The sequence below is a fragment of the Felis catus genome, chromosome E3, assembly GCF_018350175.1.
Source record: "Felis catus isolate Fca126 chromosome E3, F.catus_Fca126_mat1.0, whole genome shotgun sequence".
Taxonomy (NCBI): domain Eukaryota; kingdom Metazoa; phylum Chordata; class Mammalia; order Carnivora; family Felidae; genus Felis; species Felis catus.
Genome location: NC_058383.1, coordinates 37195761 through 37212892, shown reverse-complemented (window position 1 = coordinate 37212892; position 17132 = coordinate 37195761). Strand labels below are relative to the sequence as shown.

The 17132-nt window shown below is 52.9% G+C and overlaps 1 protein-coding gene across 5 annotated transcripts; it reads right to left on the bottom strand.

The window, feature by feature from the left end:
* Nucleotides 1–1016: 1016 nt before the first annotated feature.
* On the bottom strand, nt 1017–14978 carry ZNF500 (zinc finger protein 500). Of its 5 annotated transcripts, XM_019821005.3 has the most exons (7): nt 14842–14978; nt 11785–11921; nt 7941–8439; nt 6117–6300; nt 5836–5900; nt 4716–4827; nt 1017–2965 (listed from the first exon to the last, which is right to left on the bottom strand). In XM_019821005.3, the coding sequence occupies exons 3-7, from the start codon at nt 8340–8342 to the stop codon at nt 2280–2282; spliced, it is 1449 nt and encodes a 482-aa protein (XP_019676564.2). In that variant the 5' UTR covers nt 8343–8439; nt 11785–11921; nt 14842–14978; the 3' UTR covers nt 1017–2279. The 5 variants fall into 5 exon arrangements, with proteins under 5 accessions (XP_019676564.2, XP_006942426.2, XP_003999031.2 ...); XM_006942364.4 differs by lacking the exons at nt 11785–11921; nt 14842–14978 and adding an exon at nt 9098–9508; XM_003998982.4 differs by lacking the exons at nt 11785–11921; nt 14842–14978 and adding an exon at nt 9098–9508 and having other exon boundaries at nt 4716–4824.
* Between the last annotated feature and the right edge of the window lie 2154 nt (nt 14979–17132).

The window sequence follows — 17132 nt, the reverse complement described above, 5'->3', positions numbered from 1 at the left end:
CCCTGATCTCTGGCACCTCTCTTCTCTTACCAACTTGTCTCCAGGATTCTGTCTCTGGCCCTGCTCCCTGGTAAGAGCGTCACCTCGAGTCTCTCCACATCACAGGGTCAGCAGCTTGGCAGGGTCCTTAGCATTTAAGAATGTATTCCAGCATTCAGCTGGGGTCATCACTTGCTGCAGGTGTTGAGGCTGGCCAAGGGTCTCTTGTCATCAAGCCCTGCCCTAGGCAAGGCAGGCTCTGCCTGGCCTCAGCCACAGATAGCCAAGATCGGGGCCACAGACCCCACTTGACGTGGCCCAATGACAAGGGGCCAGGTGCAAGACAGGTTCCACCAAGGCCACAGGAGGCCCCGGGTGGGCCTACCTGCAGGGAAAGTGGCCAGGCTGCGTCACCTGCGCTCCTGGCTCTTCGCACATCCACGGAGACCCCTCACCCTCTGCTCCAGGACACATGCAGTGTGCTCGGGGCTGCGCCACAGAAGCCCAAATGTGACACACCTCCACCCATGCAGCCTGTCAAGTGCAATGGCCAGCTTTCCCCCCCCCCATCTCTATCCTTTCAAATGCCAGAAATTTGGGATGCTTCACAGTGACAGAAAATAACTTCTTTGTTCCAAGTTCAACTCAGTGAACCACCAGTAAGGCAAGTCAAGAAGATGACGTGGTAGACCCGAGCTCAAAACCAGTTCTGCCACCTGAACAGGGTGCTAAAAGCATTCAGGACCTCAGTTTCCCATCTGTAAAAGGAGAGGCACAAAAGCCGTATGTCTCAGGGTTGCTTGAGAGAATGTTCTGGAAGAGGCACCAACAGGCCCAGGTCCCAGGCGAGGAAGCAGGCGGCCACCTCTGGCACCAGCCTGGACACAACAGTAGTGAGCCTGCAGACTCGCAGCTACTTAGGGAAGCTGGGTTACCGGCAGTGCTGGAGCTCTGGAAGCTGGCCTAGAAGGTAAACACCATGCTTAAACTGAGTGGCCCCCTTCTCTAAAGAACACATAGGGCAGAGCACACGAGGCCAGAAGGACCCGCTTTGTTTATTAGGGAAACAGAGAGTAGGTCATGCACCCTGGAACCTGGGTTATGCTGGAAGGTGAAAATATATACAGTGATTGGGTGACAAATAGAATGGAGCACAGCCTGAGGTCCAAGGCCACCCAGCCATGGGAAACTGCCATACTCCCTGCGTGGAATGTTCCAGAACCCAGTGGTTTCAGCAGCTGCCCCCAAGACTTCAGTGATGACTAAATGGAACAAGTACTCTATACTGTTCCCCTCAGCCACTCAGGAGATAGTGGATGTGCACAGATCAGAAGCATGTCCACCGCAGAAGGACAAAGTGGGGCAACAAACGCTGCCTCTGTCCTGGCCACTTGGGGATGGAGCAAGGCGGCCCTGGCTCCTGCTGTGGGGACAGATGTCAGTCATCTCCACAGGCTTCCTCACACGCCTACGGAGGTCGGAAGATGGGCTTTCAGGGAAGTGTACTCACATGAGTCATCTGTCCTTTACAACAGCTGTGGCTCTAGGCAGGTGACCCCCAACTCATCCCACTGCCCGCTGACACCACTGGGATACGGAACAAGTCCCCACAGGCTATGTTTTGAAAATGTGGCAAGGCTGGAAGGGAAAGGGGGGAGACCAGGGAAGGCTGGGGTATGTTAATGCAGTAAGGAGTGGGAGCCACTGAGGTTTCCCTGAAGTGGACTGATGAGTGTCCCCCAACTTCATGTCCATCCAGAACCTCAGAATGTGCCCTGATTTGGAAACGGGGTCTTTGCAGATGTAATTAGTTAAGATGCTGTCATTCAGGATTAGGGGCCCTAAATGGAATGACTGTGCCCTTACAAGAGGACACCAGAGACACGGGAGAGGCAGAGATGGGAGTGTTGTGGCCACAAACCAAGGACACCAGGAACACCCGCAACAGCAGAAGCCAGGAGAGAGGCCTGGGATGGTCTCTCCATCCGGGCCTCCAGAAGGAGGCAGCCCTGCCCACATCTTGGTTTTGGACTTCTGGCCTCCTGAACTGTGACAGTCCGTCCCTGTGGTGCTGAGCCACCCAGGCCGTGGCCATTTGTACAGCAGCCCCAGGACCCACGTACACCCGGCTTGGGGTCTAGCCGCCATTGCCGAACTCCGTGTCCAGATTCCTCCCTGGGCCTGAGCACCTGAAATGTTCCACTGCCACAAGCTGGGCCCACACCAGGGGCAAATGGGATCAATGTGAAATGCCTTAAGGTTAGGATTTTGGTTCCAAAACAGAAATAGCTCCAGCAGCTTCATGAATTGTGACCTCGGAATTCTGAAACGGATCCCAGAAATGGACAGTTCAATGAGTGGCAGCCAGGCTTTGGCCCAGGGGCCTCCCGGAGCCGTGCTGTGGGGGTCCGCTGGCCTGGGGGGCGCTGCTCTCTGCTGTGGGTCCGCTGGTGTTTGTGGAGGTCGGTGCCCCGGCGGAAGCCCCTGCCACAGGCCGGGCACACGAAGGGCTTCTCAGCCGCGTGCGTTCTCCGGTGCGCACTGAAGTGGGAGCTGTTGCTGAAGCGCTTCCCACACTCGGCACAGGCGTAGGGCCGCTCGCCGGTGTGCGTCCTGCGGTGGATGACCAGGCTGGAGCTCTGGCTGAAGCGCTTCCCGCACTCCGCGCACGCATAGGGCTTCTCGCCCGTGTGCACCCGCTGGTGCGTGCTGAAGTTGGAGCGGTCACTGAAGCCCTTCCCGCACACCTGACACTTGTAGGGCCGCTCCCCGGTGTGTGTGCGCTGGTGCTTGGTCAAGTGGGACGTCTTACTGAAGCCTTTGCCGCACTCAGGGCACGCGTACGGCTTCTCACCCCGACGGGGTCCTCCTCCTTCCAGAGACTGCTCAGGCCTGGTCATGCCCCCAACCAGCTCTCGGTCCTGCTCCCTTCTCGTCAGCACGTTCTGCCTGGCGCCCTCTCCATCCTCAAGTTGCAGCCCAAGCCCTGAGACAGAGAAAGCACAGTCCCTGAGGCCTTTGTGGGGCGAGGGGAGGCTCCTGATAAGAAAGAAAGCCAAGGCTGGGCGGAGCCTCAGAACACTCAGCAGGAAGTGCTTGTCAGACCCTGGATGGAGATAATTAACCATGGGCAGCAGCTTGTGAAACCCTCACCACACCAAGGAGGTGGGTGCTGTTATGGCCCCATTTAAGATGAGGAAACTGAGGCACGGGAAGGTTAAAGAACTTACCCAGAGTCACTTGGCTAGTAAGTTACAGGGTGGGCTCTGGAGTCTAGGCTCTTAGCCTCTAAGCCAGGGATTCTAACCCCAGGGGCAATGGTGGCCCTCAGAGGACACTTGGCAATGTCTGGAGACATTTTTGGTTGTCACAGCCAGGCAGTGGAGTGTTGCTAATGGAATCTAGTGAGTGGAGGCCAGGGGGGCTGGCGAACACCCTATGGCACACAGGATGGCATAACAGAATTATCCAGCCCCAATGTCAACAGTGTTTTGGTGTTTAACCGAACAATGGCACCAGAGCCAGGCTAAACAACCTCTTGGGTTGGGACACCTGGGTGGCTCAGTCAGTTAGGCATCGGACTCTTGATCTCAGCTCAGGTCACGACCTCATGGTTTGTGAATGCAAGCCCCTCATCAAGGTCTGTGCTGAAGGCGTATAGCCTGCTTGGGATTCTCTCTCTCCCTCCCTCTCTCTCTCTCTCTCTCTCTCTCTCTGCCCCTTCCCCACACTCTCTCCCCACCCTCTCAAAATAAATATACTTAAAAAATCCTCTCAGGTTGCTATACTCTCTACTTAACATCTACACTCAGCTGTAAGTAAAGCAGATCAGCCTCAGTACTAGTGGATGGGCCTCATCTAATCAGCTGAAGCCCTTAAGAGCAGAACCTGTGGTTTCCCAGAAGAGGAATTCTGCCTGGGTTTCGTGCCAGCTGGCCTGCCCTGCAGACATGAGACTCAGGATTGCATCAATTCTCACTTGAATTTCCAGCCTGCAGGACTGCCCTACAGATTTTAGGCTTGCCAGCCTCTACCATCCTATGAGCCAATTCCTTAAAATAAATGCCTTTACTTACACACCACACACACACACACACACACACACACACACACACACACACACACACACACAATTGGTTCTGTTTCTCTGAAGAAATCCAACTGATACCAAACAAGCACCTCAATTCCTTCAAAACCAGACAGTGTTGGGGGATGAGCTGGGGACAGGGCTGGAAAGGAGAGGCTGTGGATGGCCAAGGCCCTGCCAGGAGCAGCTCTACCCACAGGGGTCACGGGCGGCACAGAGGCTAAGTGAAATTGGATGAGCCGTGTGGACGGAGGAACCCAGGACAGCTCTGGGCACTTGCCTGGGATGAGCTGAGCAGCCATACTCTCCCCACTGCAGCTGGGCCTCTGACGGGTCTCTAGCAACCCTGCCTTTGCAGGCTGCACTCAGCTGGGTGCGGAGCAGGCTCTCCAGGGAGTGTGCCCGGCCCATGGAACCAACCTGGTGCGGGGTGTGAGTTCCTAGTTTAACATGCTCCCCAGGGATTCCTTGGGCCACTGCAGTCCAACAACTGCTGGATTGGCTTCTGTAAGTGGTGGAGAAACAGGAACGGTACTGGGCAGGGAGACGGCCTGGGAGATGCCAAGTGGGCCACAGCCAGCCTAAGGGAAGGAGCCACCCTCCCTGAGACTGGCCCACGTCACAGACATGCCACTGATGAGCACGTTACCCCCGCTGTCGGGCAGCACATCCCAGACGCAGCCCCGCTGAGACGGGTCCAGGCACTCCCACTCCTCCTGGGACAGGTATGCCGCCACGTCCTCCAAGGTCACCGGCACCTGCTGGAGCGCAACCCACTCAGTCCCCTGTCACGGCTCCTTCATGCGGCCGGCCTAGCGGGCTCACCCACCCCCTCCACCTGTAACACAACGGCAGATCCTGCTTGCCTCCCCCACTGCCTCTCTCCTACACCATCCCTCTCCACATGCGGTCATCCACTCCTGCTCCTCAAGTTCTGCTCACAGAACAGCGGAATCCTGCTAGCTGGGAGGACACCGTCACCACCATGCCGTGTCCCACTGCTGCAGGCCCAGAGACACCATGGACAGAGCCACCGTATGGAGCAGCTGGTCCAGTGCGCGCTCAGCCACTGGGGCCCATGCTCCTCAGGGGCACGAGTTAGACATGCCTTGCCTCAGGTCGAACCAGCCCTGGGACCTGAGTCGGGTGTCTTGGGAACTTCAGGATGCCTCCAGGCCAGTAGTTCCCAAATCTAGCACCACGGTGACCTGAGGAGCACATTAAAACCCAAGCAAGCAATGTCTAGAAGAGGCAAATGCACAGAGACAGAAAGAAGACCACCAGGGGCTGGGGAAGGGGGTGGGGAGGGACCACTAACGGGTACCGGGTGTTTTGAAGAGGAGTATGTTTTGAGAACCATCATGATAGTTGCATAACTCTATACGTATACTAAATGTTAAGTACTCTAAATGGCCGAGTTGTGTGGTATATGAATTATATCTCAATAAAGCTGTTATTTAAACAAGCTATGGAGGCTCTGATTCCAGACCAGGGCTGGGGGATGAATCTATATTTTTGCCCAAGGTCCCAAGAATCTAGCGCCCAGCTAGGTTTGAAGCAATTGCCCCAGTCCACAACTAAGCCCTGGAATCCTCTGCGACACACCTAATACCCAGATGGCATCAGAGAGAAGACTTCCAGGAGGTAAAAGTAAGGGTAAAGGGGTCATTCCACAAGGAGCACCTCCGAAAGCTGGACCTGGCCATGGAGAAAGTGTCCCTGTAACAAGGGCGTGGGACACACAGGGATGCAGTGGAACACCCACTCACCTGGGACCAGGATGAAACGAAGGATGTGGCCGGTGCTGTCTCCTGATGCTGGGAGGCCACCGGGCCTGGGGAAAGACACAGAGTGGTCAGAGAAGGCCACACAGCCCAGGTGTGGAAACAGTAGCAAAGGCCCAGACAGGGCCAACTACTCTGCACCTACGCTCAGTCCTGGGCAGGAACCTGTCCTTCCGACATGCAGTGGCCCAGCCTCCTGTGACAACCTCCTCCCTCTGCTTCCTTTCCCTGCAGGGCTTCCTTCATCCAGAGGGATGGCTACTCACCCCTCTTTGGCCAGAGCTGGGGGCTCCTCTTTGGTGTGTGGCTCAGTTGGGTTGGGGGCTGCTGGCTGGAGCATCCAGACCCTTCCTCCAGAGACAGCTCCTCTGGCTCAGCCTCCACTTGGTGTTTCAAGCACTGTTCTCCTGTCCCGTGGGGCAGTACATCATCAGGGAGCACTTCCAGGCCCTGCATGCAGATGGAGATCTGCCCAGCAGTTCCCAGAAGTTTGGGAGAAAACCCACAAGGTCCCCAACCACTTTTGCCTCAGGCACCCCTGGCCATGCTCCCTTCCCAGGCTCCCAGGCTCCCCCCAGCTGTGCCTCACCACAACCACACCCGCCGGCTACCTCCCCAGGTCTGCCCCCACAGGCCTCCCCATCGCACAGAGTCCTCCCTCCAGACTGTTCTGGGAGAAGGAATGTGAGCTGGGAATAGGTCAGGCTCCCAACCTGGACAAACGGAGGCTTGCTCTGCCCCTGAGACTCCACTGTCTCCCCATCACACTGCACTCTCTTACCCCTCCTTCCTTGGTGTTCCCAACAGACCCTGGACCAGAAAGGCCCTGAATCAGATCTCATTTCAGAAGTTCACACTATAGCATGTGCTACATTTCCTGAAGTCAGTGACAAGTGCTCTGAGACCATCTATGTCCCAATTCCAGAACAGGTGAACACGATCAACTTGGGTCTCAGCGTTTACTGAGCTCTGCAACAGTACTTGGGATAAGAAAACTTTAAAACCAGTGCCAGGGATCCCTGCATCAAGCTCAACATCCCACACTTCTAAGAAGAGACAGTCCCCAGAGGTTATGGGGTGCATAGAGACAGAGGAAAGGCATGCCAAAGAACTAATCCAATCTGAGCTAAGAGCTATGCAGTAGGACTAACCTAATCTGAGCAAGAAGAATTTGTTAAGACTTCCCTATTACTCCAATTTGGTTACAAGAAGTTGGGAGCGTGCTCTAGAGTCGTGCTGTCCACAGAACTTTCCATGACAACAAAGTGTCCCATATCTTCGCTGTCCAGTACAGTAGCCACTGGCCACGTGTGACAACTGAGCCCTTGAAATGTGGCCAGTGTGACTCAGGAACTACACCTGACATTTTATTTAGTTTTAATTTAAAAAATCACACGTGGGAGCGCCTGGGTGGCTCAGTCGGTTAAGCATCCAACTCCCGAGTTTGGTTCCGGTCACGATCTCACAGTTGATGAGATGGAGCCCTGTATCAGGCTGTCAGCTCAGAGAGCCTGGTTGGGATTCTCTCCTCTCCCTCTCTCTCTGCCTCTCCTCTGCTCACACTCTGTCTCTGTCTCTCTCTCAAAAATAAACGTTAAAAAAAAAAAATCACATGTTACTGGTAGCCACTGCACTGGCCAGCGCAGCTATGGAAAGGTTGGGGGTGGGGGGGAGCTCTAACTGGGACACCCACCAGCCCCTGCTCTTTCTTCCCAATGCTCCTCTCCTTCTGGAATCTCTTCAACCCCCAGGGCCCTACCTTGGAAGATCTCCAGCCTCTTTCCCATCAAAACCTGTGTAGGACCTATGCTGGGGTGATGTGAATAAACCAAACCACACAGTTCAAAGAGAGCTAGTGGGGCTACATGTGCTTAATCGACAGGTTTACACCCATCGGCCAAGGCTGAGAAACACTTTGCAGTTGCCTTCTTTGTTTCACAGGTACAGGCAGCCCCAGGTCCTCCCAATGGCCAAGGCAGGCCGCGAGCTCCACAGCCCAAGGAATCTCCAAATGCAGATCTTAGGAGCAGAGCCCTGAGGTCTTGGGGCCCCATCTCCTCACCTTAGGGCCAAATTGCCCCCCACCTCACCCGCTGCCTCTGCTTCCTGGGCTCCCGCTGCAGCCCTTCCACGAGGACCACGGCCTCCTCACCACTCTCCGGCTGCTGCTCCCGCACCCGGGCCTGGATCTCCCCAGGCAGCACCATCAGGAACTGCTCCAGCACCAGCAGCTCCAGGATCTGCTCTTTGGTGCGCAATTCAGGCCGCAGCCAGCGGCAGCAGAGCTCCCAAAGGCGGCTCAGGGCCTCCCGTGGTCCGGCCACCTCCTGGTAACAAAAGAGCCTGAAGAGCTGGCGGAAGGTCTCAGGGCTAGGGTCTTCTGTCTCCAGGGAAGGCTCCTCTTCCCAGCAGAAATCCTCCTCCACCTTCACGATCAGGATCTCGTCTTGCTCCAGGGGTGGTGGAGGCTGGAGACCAGGTGTGGTCGCCATTGTCTGGGGCAAGTCTTGCTGTTTCTTGTGCCTGAAAGGTCAAATCTGTCTCTCCCTGTACCTCTGGCCAGACACTGGAAGTGATGTTTTCAGGGCTCTGTGGAGAAACAACATAATCATTTGGGGTGCAGCAGTGGGGCTAGTTAAGTGTCCACACCCAGAAGGCCCTGCCCTAGCCCCAGAGCCAACTCACCCTCATTGGCAAAAGAGCTGAAGTAAATCAAACCGTCCTTGCTTCTAAGCCCCCTGGTAATTCCTAAGCAAGTTACTTAAACTCTCAGGGCATCGATTCCTCGTTCAAAAAGTAGAGATGATGATATTCCTACACACAGGCTTTTGAGAGGACTAACCGGGATATTTGCAAAGGGTTTTGAGCACTGACTGGAACGGGGCCAGAGCTTGGGAAGTGCAGTTTTCATTACTACGGTTGTCCCTTTTAGGATGGGGTCCCCTTGGAAATAGAACCAGGGCCCTCTGTGTCCAAGGGGACGCGGGTTCTGTCACGACTTGACCCTCCAATTCGGGCTCGGCAAGCCTTGAAAGCCCGCCGGGTACCCTCGGTGGATGGGTCACCACGGCCCCTCCAACTCCAGGGTCCTGAGAGAGTAGGGACTCCCCGGCCGAGCATGCTTTCCCCGGTTTCGTCCTCGGGTGTAGGGTGAGCGGTGGCCCAGGCCGAACACAACCCCGGGTTCTGGTGAAGAAGGGCTGCGGGACGGAAGCGGCGTGGGCCGGGACTCCGCGCCCGCACTCACCGGCAGCGCGGCGGGCCGGGCCGGGGGCAGGACCGTGGGCGTGGGGGTGCAGCAGGCGGGCCGGCTAGACCCTACACCGACAACCTGAACAAAGCGGAACCCGAGCTACGTCCTCTTCCAGCCACGGGCTGAGCCCGCTGTGGTACTAGAGAACGAGGCCGTGTGGGCGGGCCCACCGCAGCACTGTGGGTAATGTAGTCCTCGCGCCATAAGCTGAGCCGGCTGTCGAAGGTGGGAATAAGCCTGGAAGGGCAGGCCCGCGAGATGCATTGTGGGCAACGTAGTCCTCGAACCCCTGGCCGACTACCTGTAAGCGCGTGGGAAAGAGACCGCGTGGGCGGGACCATAGGAAGCATTATGGGTATCGTAGTCCTTGCACCTTCAGTGAGTAGGCGAGCGTTTCGAGGTCCCGTAGCTTCTGGGCCATGCTACCCGTGTCGCCTCCATACGCCCTCCCCTAGCCTGAGAAAGGTCCACGGTGGGAGGGGATTTTGTAAATTTACGTTTCTACCTACATAGTACTTTGTATGTACCAGGCTCTGTTTTAAATACTTTGCAATTTATTAACAGTTCATCTTTGAAACAAAGATGGGAGGTAGGTACTATTAGCGATATTTGATAGATGAGGAAAGGAGGCAGAGAGGTTCAGTGACCAGACCAAGGTCACACACACTCAGTAAGTGGAGAGCTGGGGTGAGGTTGGAATCCAGGCATCTGTCCTAGTCCAACTCCTTAATTTTAGAGACTAAGAAGTGAAGACCCAGAAAGTTACTTATTTGGGGCATCTTGGATACCAATGGCTGATTTCTTTTATTTGTTAATTTAATCAACAAATACTGGGCTCTGCTTTGTAACAGGCAGGCACCATGAACAGGAAGTGAACTAGACAAATGGTCCCTGGTGTTGCTGTCCAGACTGGAGAAGACTAAGCCCCTGGCCCTTTAAGCAGGTACAGGGTCTTGGTGAGGGTAACCTGCCTACCACATGGTAAGTGCTCCATCAGCATTATCGCTGACCTAAGGACCAGGCCATTCCTGAGTCCTTTAGTTCTGGCATCCCCAGACCTAGCACCTAACCCCATCTTCCCACTAGCTTTTCTCCCCCTCCTACTCTGCATTCTGTCTCATGTTTCATTTCCCCCGCTACATCCAGCATCCAGTTTTTATTGTGAGCACACCAAGCGGAACAAGGCACTGGGATGCCTATGACTTATTTCTGGAGACAGCCTCTCACCGAGTGGGAGGCATCTTTAAAATAATTTTTTTTTTAACATTTATTCATTCTTGAGAGACAGAACAGAGCATGAGCTGGGGAGGGGCAGAGAGAAAGGGAGACAAAATCCAAAGCAGGCTCCAGGCTCTGAGCCATCAGCACAGAGCTCAAACACAGGGCTTGAGCTCACTGACTGCGAGATCATGACCTGAGCCGAAGTCAGACACCCAACCAATTGAGCCACTCAGGCGCCCCCCGAGTGGGAGGCATCTTTAAGAGCAGATTACAGGACTGCCTTCAAGACCACCACAGCCTTGTGGTGGGGTCTGAAGAAAGGCAGGAAGATATACGCCTCAGTTTCTTCTTCAACATGAGGGTGCTGGTCAGGACAGGCGGGGATGTTAAGAATAAACTAACACCAACATGTGGAGCCATTCAGAGAACTGGTACTTAAGTCCAACACAAGAGGCCTGCCAACTGATTTGCTTTGGGAACAGAATGTGCAAAGGGGAACTTTGAACAAGTCACAGGGAGCATATAGCAGGAGAGGAAGAAGACAGAACAAATAAAATGGGAGAGGGAAAAGGAGGAAAACAGAAGAGGCTGGTGGAGAATCTGAGGGACAGTCAGCAAGTTCTGTAGGGCCGACAACCATCATCTAGTTGCAGAACGTGCTGGGTTGCATCTAGGGAAGGGGACAGGTGTGGGGACGCCAGCATTTTCAAAGCTGTCCCATGCCTTCCCCTTTCTGACTGCCTCCTGGTTAGCTGTGGGAACCAGGCATCTCCTTCTCACAGCCGTATATGCACAGAAGTTACCAAGTCTATGTAGTGACCTTCTCCTGTCTGGGCAATTTTCAGTGACTACAACCGACAGAGATTAAAAGGACAAATTTCTGCTTTGCTCAGGATTTCACGTTTGCTTGTCTGTTTAGTATTTCGGTCTTAATTCTATTAAGGGGGGAGACACAAACAGGCGGCCCCTAACAAACGTGAATCGGGGTGAACTGGGGCCTCCAAAGACGTACACCAAGCCAGTGCTTCGAATCCTGGCTCCACCACTTATCAACAAGGTGTGCCTTGCCTTCCGCACCCGTAAAATGAAGATTGCCGCAGCTGCAGCTTCAGGGAGCTGAGAGACGGGATTAGATGAGATTACGTTTGTAAAACACCCGTGACAATATCCAGCACGTGACAAATGCTCCTTAGGCATCAGCTCTAGTTTCATGACTTGTAGCTACTCTGAGATGGAGGACGTGGTCTCAGTGCGTGGGTCTCAGATGCCTGGTGCCGTGGAGTTCCTGTAAGAGGCCCACGGGGCTACTAAGGTCCCAAGCATTGTTCGTGGTCTGAATGAGAAGTATTTATCGTTATACACATATATCACTATATTTATACTTATAACTGTAGCTTGTTTTCGTAGTGTTTATGGAGTCTACAAGACCGTTTGAATTAAAATGGCAGCCTCCTACTCACAGAAGTTTGCAAGCAACTGAGCGACCCACACATATGCTTCTCGGAAGACAGAGGGGAAGTTCCCTTCAGACTGATGCCATGGTTCCATCATCACAGACAAGGCATCCATTCAGCTCACATTTGCTCTTGGTGTTTAACTGGCAGGGAAAAGAGGGTTTACAATCAAGCTCTCCAAAAGTTGTCATCTTTGGTAGCAATTTCTCAGTATCCAAATGAGTAAGAAACAAAAATTCAATATACAAGTCAAATAGTTTAGCTAATTTGACTAAATTATCTAAGAGAGTCGTCATGGAGCTACCATGCTCCCAAACTGATATATAATGGGTGCTTTGTTACACTTTTTATAAGGCCTCTATGAGCTAATAATAAAACCTAATGTTTTTAAAGCACTTCCTAAGTCCATGGGATTTTCTTACTGTGCTACTGAAATCCTCACAATGACTCTTTTATAGATATCATTATGACCCATGTTTTAGATGAGTAAACTGAGGCTCCGAGAGGTGCAGAACTCTGCCAAGGCCACACACAGCTAGGAAAGTGGCAAAGCCAAATCAAACTCCGGCAAGTCCACTCCAGAGCCTGCTGCCCCAACCACTCACCTAAGGCACTCCTGAACGCCAGCCCGGTAATCAGAGCTCTGCCTTGAAATAAATATCCGAGTGATTTCTTGGAAGATTCTGGTTATCCTTAATTTTTTTTTATTATTTTTTTAACATTGATTTATTATTGAGACAGAGCATGAGCATGGGAGGGGCAGAGAGAGGGGGAGACATAGAATCTGAAGCAGGCTCCAGGCTCTGAACTGTCAGCACAAAGCCTGATGTGGGGCTCAAACTCACAAACCGCGAAATCATGACCTGAGCCAAAGTCAGACGCTTAACGGACTCAGCCCCCCAGGCGCCCCTGGTTATCCTTTAAAGGATAAGGTTAGAGGTTATCCTTTAAAGTGGCTACTTTGGGCCAGAATACCCCCTCTGTTTTTCTAAACATAGTGGGAAAATCTTTTTGGTTCATAGTAGGTGCTCAGTAAATATTTGCTGAATGACTGAATAAATTAATAGGAAGCATTTGTTCTTCAGACACTGACCTGTGCTTCCCAACCTTATACAAGTTTGATTCACAAACCTGATGATGGTGACATAAAGCGGGGTAAACATGAGCTATGCCCCAGAGGAAACTTGCTAGGATTAAATGAGCTAGTACATTAAAATACTTCACACTAGGGGCACCTGGGTGGCGCAGTCGGTTAAGCGTCCGACTTCAGCCAGGTCACGATCTCGCGGTCCGTGAGTTCGAGCCCCGCGTCGGGCTCTGGGCTGATGGCTCAGAGCCTGGAGCCTGTTTCCGATTCTGTGTCTCCCTCTCTCTCTGCCCCTCCCCCGTTCATGCTCTGTCTCTCTCTGTCCCAAAAATAAATAAACGTTGAAAAAAAAATTTAAATACTTCACACTAGGGTGAAACAAAGAAGCAGTCAGTAAGCATTAGTGTTGTCACTGTTTTCACTAACAGAAAGGATGAGAGACAAGCTGTGAATGCTGGGAACCCTCTCCTTGGAGTCTGGCTGTGTTTTGGTTCCATTATTAAATGTGAGACAGACAAGAAGGACACATCAGCTAACAGGAGGCAGGAGACAGCCATTGTTTATACCCTGAATCACCCAGCATTTGAAACTTTATCTTCTTTTTTTTTTTTAATGTTTTATTTATTTTTGAGAGAGAGAGAGACAGAGACAGAGCATGAGCGGGGGAGGGGCAGAGAGAGAGGGAGACACAGAATCTGAAGCAGGCTCCAGGCTCTGAGCTGTCAGCACAGAGCCCGACACAGGGCTCGAACCCACAGACCACGAGATCATGACCTGAGCTGAAGTCAGACGCTCAACCGACTGAGCCACCCAGGCACCCCTGAAACTTTATCTTCTTGTCCCTACAGCCAGCAGGCCAAATAAGAACCAGACAAGTAAGAACAGCCTTGCAAAGCATGACTATTCCTCCGAGAGAGCTGCAGGATAAAGGAGAAAGGCTGGAGTGTGGAGGAAGGGGGATTCAAGGACCACCAGGCATACTTGGAAATCCTTACTCCCAGGGATGACATCTGCTAGACTCTCCTGTGTGTGGTCAGCTCACGCATCACTCAGAATGTGAAGATTCCACACACTCCTTTTGGGAAACACAGTGTCTTCGTCTGCTCAGGCTGCCATAACAACATACCACAGACTTTTCTGTCTTACGGTTCTGAAGGCTGGAAGTCCAAGATTAAGGTGTCAGTGGATTCAGTTCCTGAAGGGAGCTCTCTTCTGGCTTGCAGACTGCTACCTTCTCATTGTGCCCTCACATGGTAGAGACAGTGATCTCCCTCTCTCTCTAATGTTTAGTTATTTTGAGAGAAAGAGAGAGGGATGGGGAGGGGCAGAGAGAGGGAGAGAGAATCCCAAGCAGGTTCTGTGCTGTTAAGTGCAGAGCCCGATGTGGGGCTCGAACCTACAAACTGTGAGATCGTGACTGGAGCCGAAATTAAGAGTCGGATGCTTAACTAAGCCACTCAGGCGCGTTTCTCCCATTTTTCTTAAAACACGTGTCCATCTTGGTCTTCTGTATACCATGTGGGACAGTGACATGGGCATGGAGAACTTCTCCCTACCACAAGAAACAGAGCAGCTCTGGCACAGACAGCTGCTGATGCAAGGCAGTGCCAAGGACATGGGAAGTAGTGGGGGGCGCGGGCCCCATGCCGCCAGCCAGTCTGACTGTTCCTCAGAAGTCTGACATATGGACGTTTAGGTAGAAACTCCTAATTTTGAATGTAGCCTCAAAACTGGCTTTAAGTCCTGTGTGGGGGTCTCCTGGGTGGCTCAGCTGGTTAAACGTCCGATTCTTGACATTGACTGAGGTCATGATCTCACAGTTCATGGATTCAAGCCCTATGATGGGCTCTGCGCTGACAGTGTGGATCCTGCTTGGTTTTCTCTCCCTCTCTGCCTCTCCCCTGCTTACCCTCTCTCTCTCTCAAAATAAATGCACGATAAAAGAATAAATCCTGTGTGAGATAAATAAAACCCACCAACATGCTTCCAGGTCGGGTCTGGTGCACACATAGACGTACATACATAGTCGTAGAAAATGATGCAGGTGCTGATAGCGGAGGGGAGAGAGTGATGCAGTTGTTCCTTTAGGTGGAGAATATTTACACAAAAAGACCCTCCGTTCACCTGGGCTCCACCAGCATCTCCTTAGCTCCAATATTTTCTTCAACAGCTTTCTCCAAAAGCGCATGAGGCCAAAGCTAAAGGTGGAGAAACAGAGGTAAAATATCTGTCTCCCCTCAAAAATCCGTTCAGCCCTACTGAGGGCTGAAGCCAGCCATGCAGAGGAGAGCCAGCCTGTGCGAGAAAGAGAGACAGAGGCAGACACAAAGAGGGAGAAAGGCACAGATGAGGAGTGCACTTTCTCAATCACTGTTTAGGAAAAAGTGACTCATGTGTCACACAATGGTAAGTAAAGCTTTATCCAGACCAGAGGTAGGTGCAGGGACCCCTGCAAGGGGGTGTGCAGTAAGGAAGAGATACTGAGTTCAACTCCAAGTACAACAAGGAAAAGTGGGGCTTTATAGCCAAGGTGGAGGAGGATGGAAAATTAGTAAGAGGAAACATCAAGGGATTCTGACAAAATCAACCTAGTAGGATTCTTCCTGAAGGCAAGCCGGGGTGATCAGACATCACCTGAGGGACGCTGGGGCGTGAAGAACCCGATCAGGTATCAAGGGTTGGGGTATTGGCTAAAGTGACCCTGCTGGATTCTTGCTAAAATTGGGCGATGCATAAATGAATACAGAAGTCCAAAAGCCAAGGCCTTGTTGAGAGTTCAGAGGAACCTAAGCAGAGTTTGGTCGAGGAACCTTTGCCACCACCGCCAGAGTAAACGGATTCTCTCTCTTTCTCTGTCTCTCTCTGACAGGCAGGAAGACTGATCTCCAGAAATAGGAAGTGCCCTTTAGGTTTCTAAAGGCACAAGTTGTTCAAGAAAAGACTGCAAAAGATGCCAAGGGCCCCCGCCCACCGTCTACCTAAGAGATAGAGACCTTCCAGGGCAATGCACAGCCCCAACCCAACTTCCAACCCCAAATATTCCTTGTCCTGTCTGCTTGTTTTTGAAATAATATCAGCCACCAATCTCTGAGCACCTGGCAATACACATTTCTCCGTCTATTCTTAATCTAGTAATAATAGGGGTAGTGTGATCTCTACAGGTAAAACCCCCTGAAGCTCCGAGTTTTAAGTACTAAAACCAAGGAGGGTCACACAGTCAGGAAATGACAGAAATGAGCCTGAAACCCACGTCTTTGATTCCAGAACCCCAGCCCCGAAGCACCAGGTTAGAGCACTCAGCCCGTAATGATAACCCAGGCTCCCTAAGGTCTGACTCGGCTACTACGCTGGACTCTCTCTCCCCGTCCTCTTCGGCTGAACACACTCTGCCGCGTCTGCCTGTCTGGGGCGCGCCCGGACCCCTCCGCCCAGAGAAACCGGGAAACGGCGTCCGCTCAGGTTCGAAACCCGCCTATGCACTAGTGGCGGCAAAGGCGCTGAGCGCACCGCCCGCGCGCAAATAAACGTTGGCGTCGCTGCCAACCGGATTCGCCGTCTCGCGAGTCTTTCGCCAAGGATCGCGCGAGGTCTGTGATTGCCGGAGGCGGAAGTCGCTGACGCCGCAGCCGAAGGGAGGACGAGACTACACGTCCCAGAGTGCCCATCGCCGCGCTGGAAAGGCAGACGCCTGGGCCCTCCCGGCTTATAGTGGGGTGCAGCGCGTCTTTGGGGGTCTCCCCAGGAGGCGGCTCGGCCAGGGCATCAGAGGGTGGGGCTTCGTCTTCAGGGCGGCGACGTCTTGGTTGCTGAGGCCGTGCCAGGTCTTGAGGGGTTCTGAGCCTCAGTTAACACATCTGTGAATGGGGACATTAGCCGTTCAAGGTTGTAACAAGTTCAAAACCATTCAACACGTTTTTCAGAGCATGCTGAGTCCTCCCCTGTGCTAGGCGCAGGGGTTACCAGAGTGGTTAGCAGGCGCTTATTTTCTTGAAATTCAAATTCTACCAAGAGAAGCCTCTTTGATCTTCATTAGCATGGTGCTCTTTAAGAGGTGTTTTTTTTTTTTTTTTTTTAATGTTTATTCATTTTTGGGAGAGAGAGAGCGCGCGCGCGCGCGCGCGCGCGCGCGCGAACGGGGGAGGGGCAGAGAGAGAGGGAGACACAGAATCCCCAACAGGCTCCAGGCTCTGAGCTGTCAGCTCAAACCCACCCACTGTGAGATCATGACCTGAGCCGAAGTCAGATGCTCAACCGGCAGAGCCACTAA

Excerpts from the sequence above, each read along its gene's own strand:
- ZNF500 (XM_019821005.3), bottom strand. The coding sequence starts at position 8,342 with ATGGCGACCACACCTGGTCTCCAGCCTCCACCACCCCTGGAGCAAGAC. Across the intron at positions 6,301-7,940 it reads CCAGGAAGCAGAGGCAGCGG|GGCCTGGAAGTGCTCCCTGA; the intron begins GTGAGGTGGGGG and ends ATCTGCATGCAG. Across the intron at positions 2,966-4,715 it reads TGTGCTGCCCGACAGCGGGG|GGCTTGGGCTGCAACTTGAG; the intron begins GTAACGTGCTCA and ends TCTCTGTCTCAG.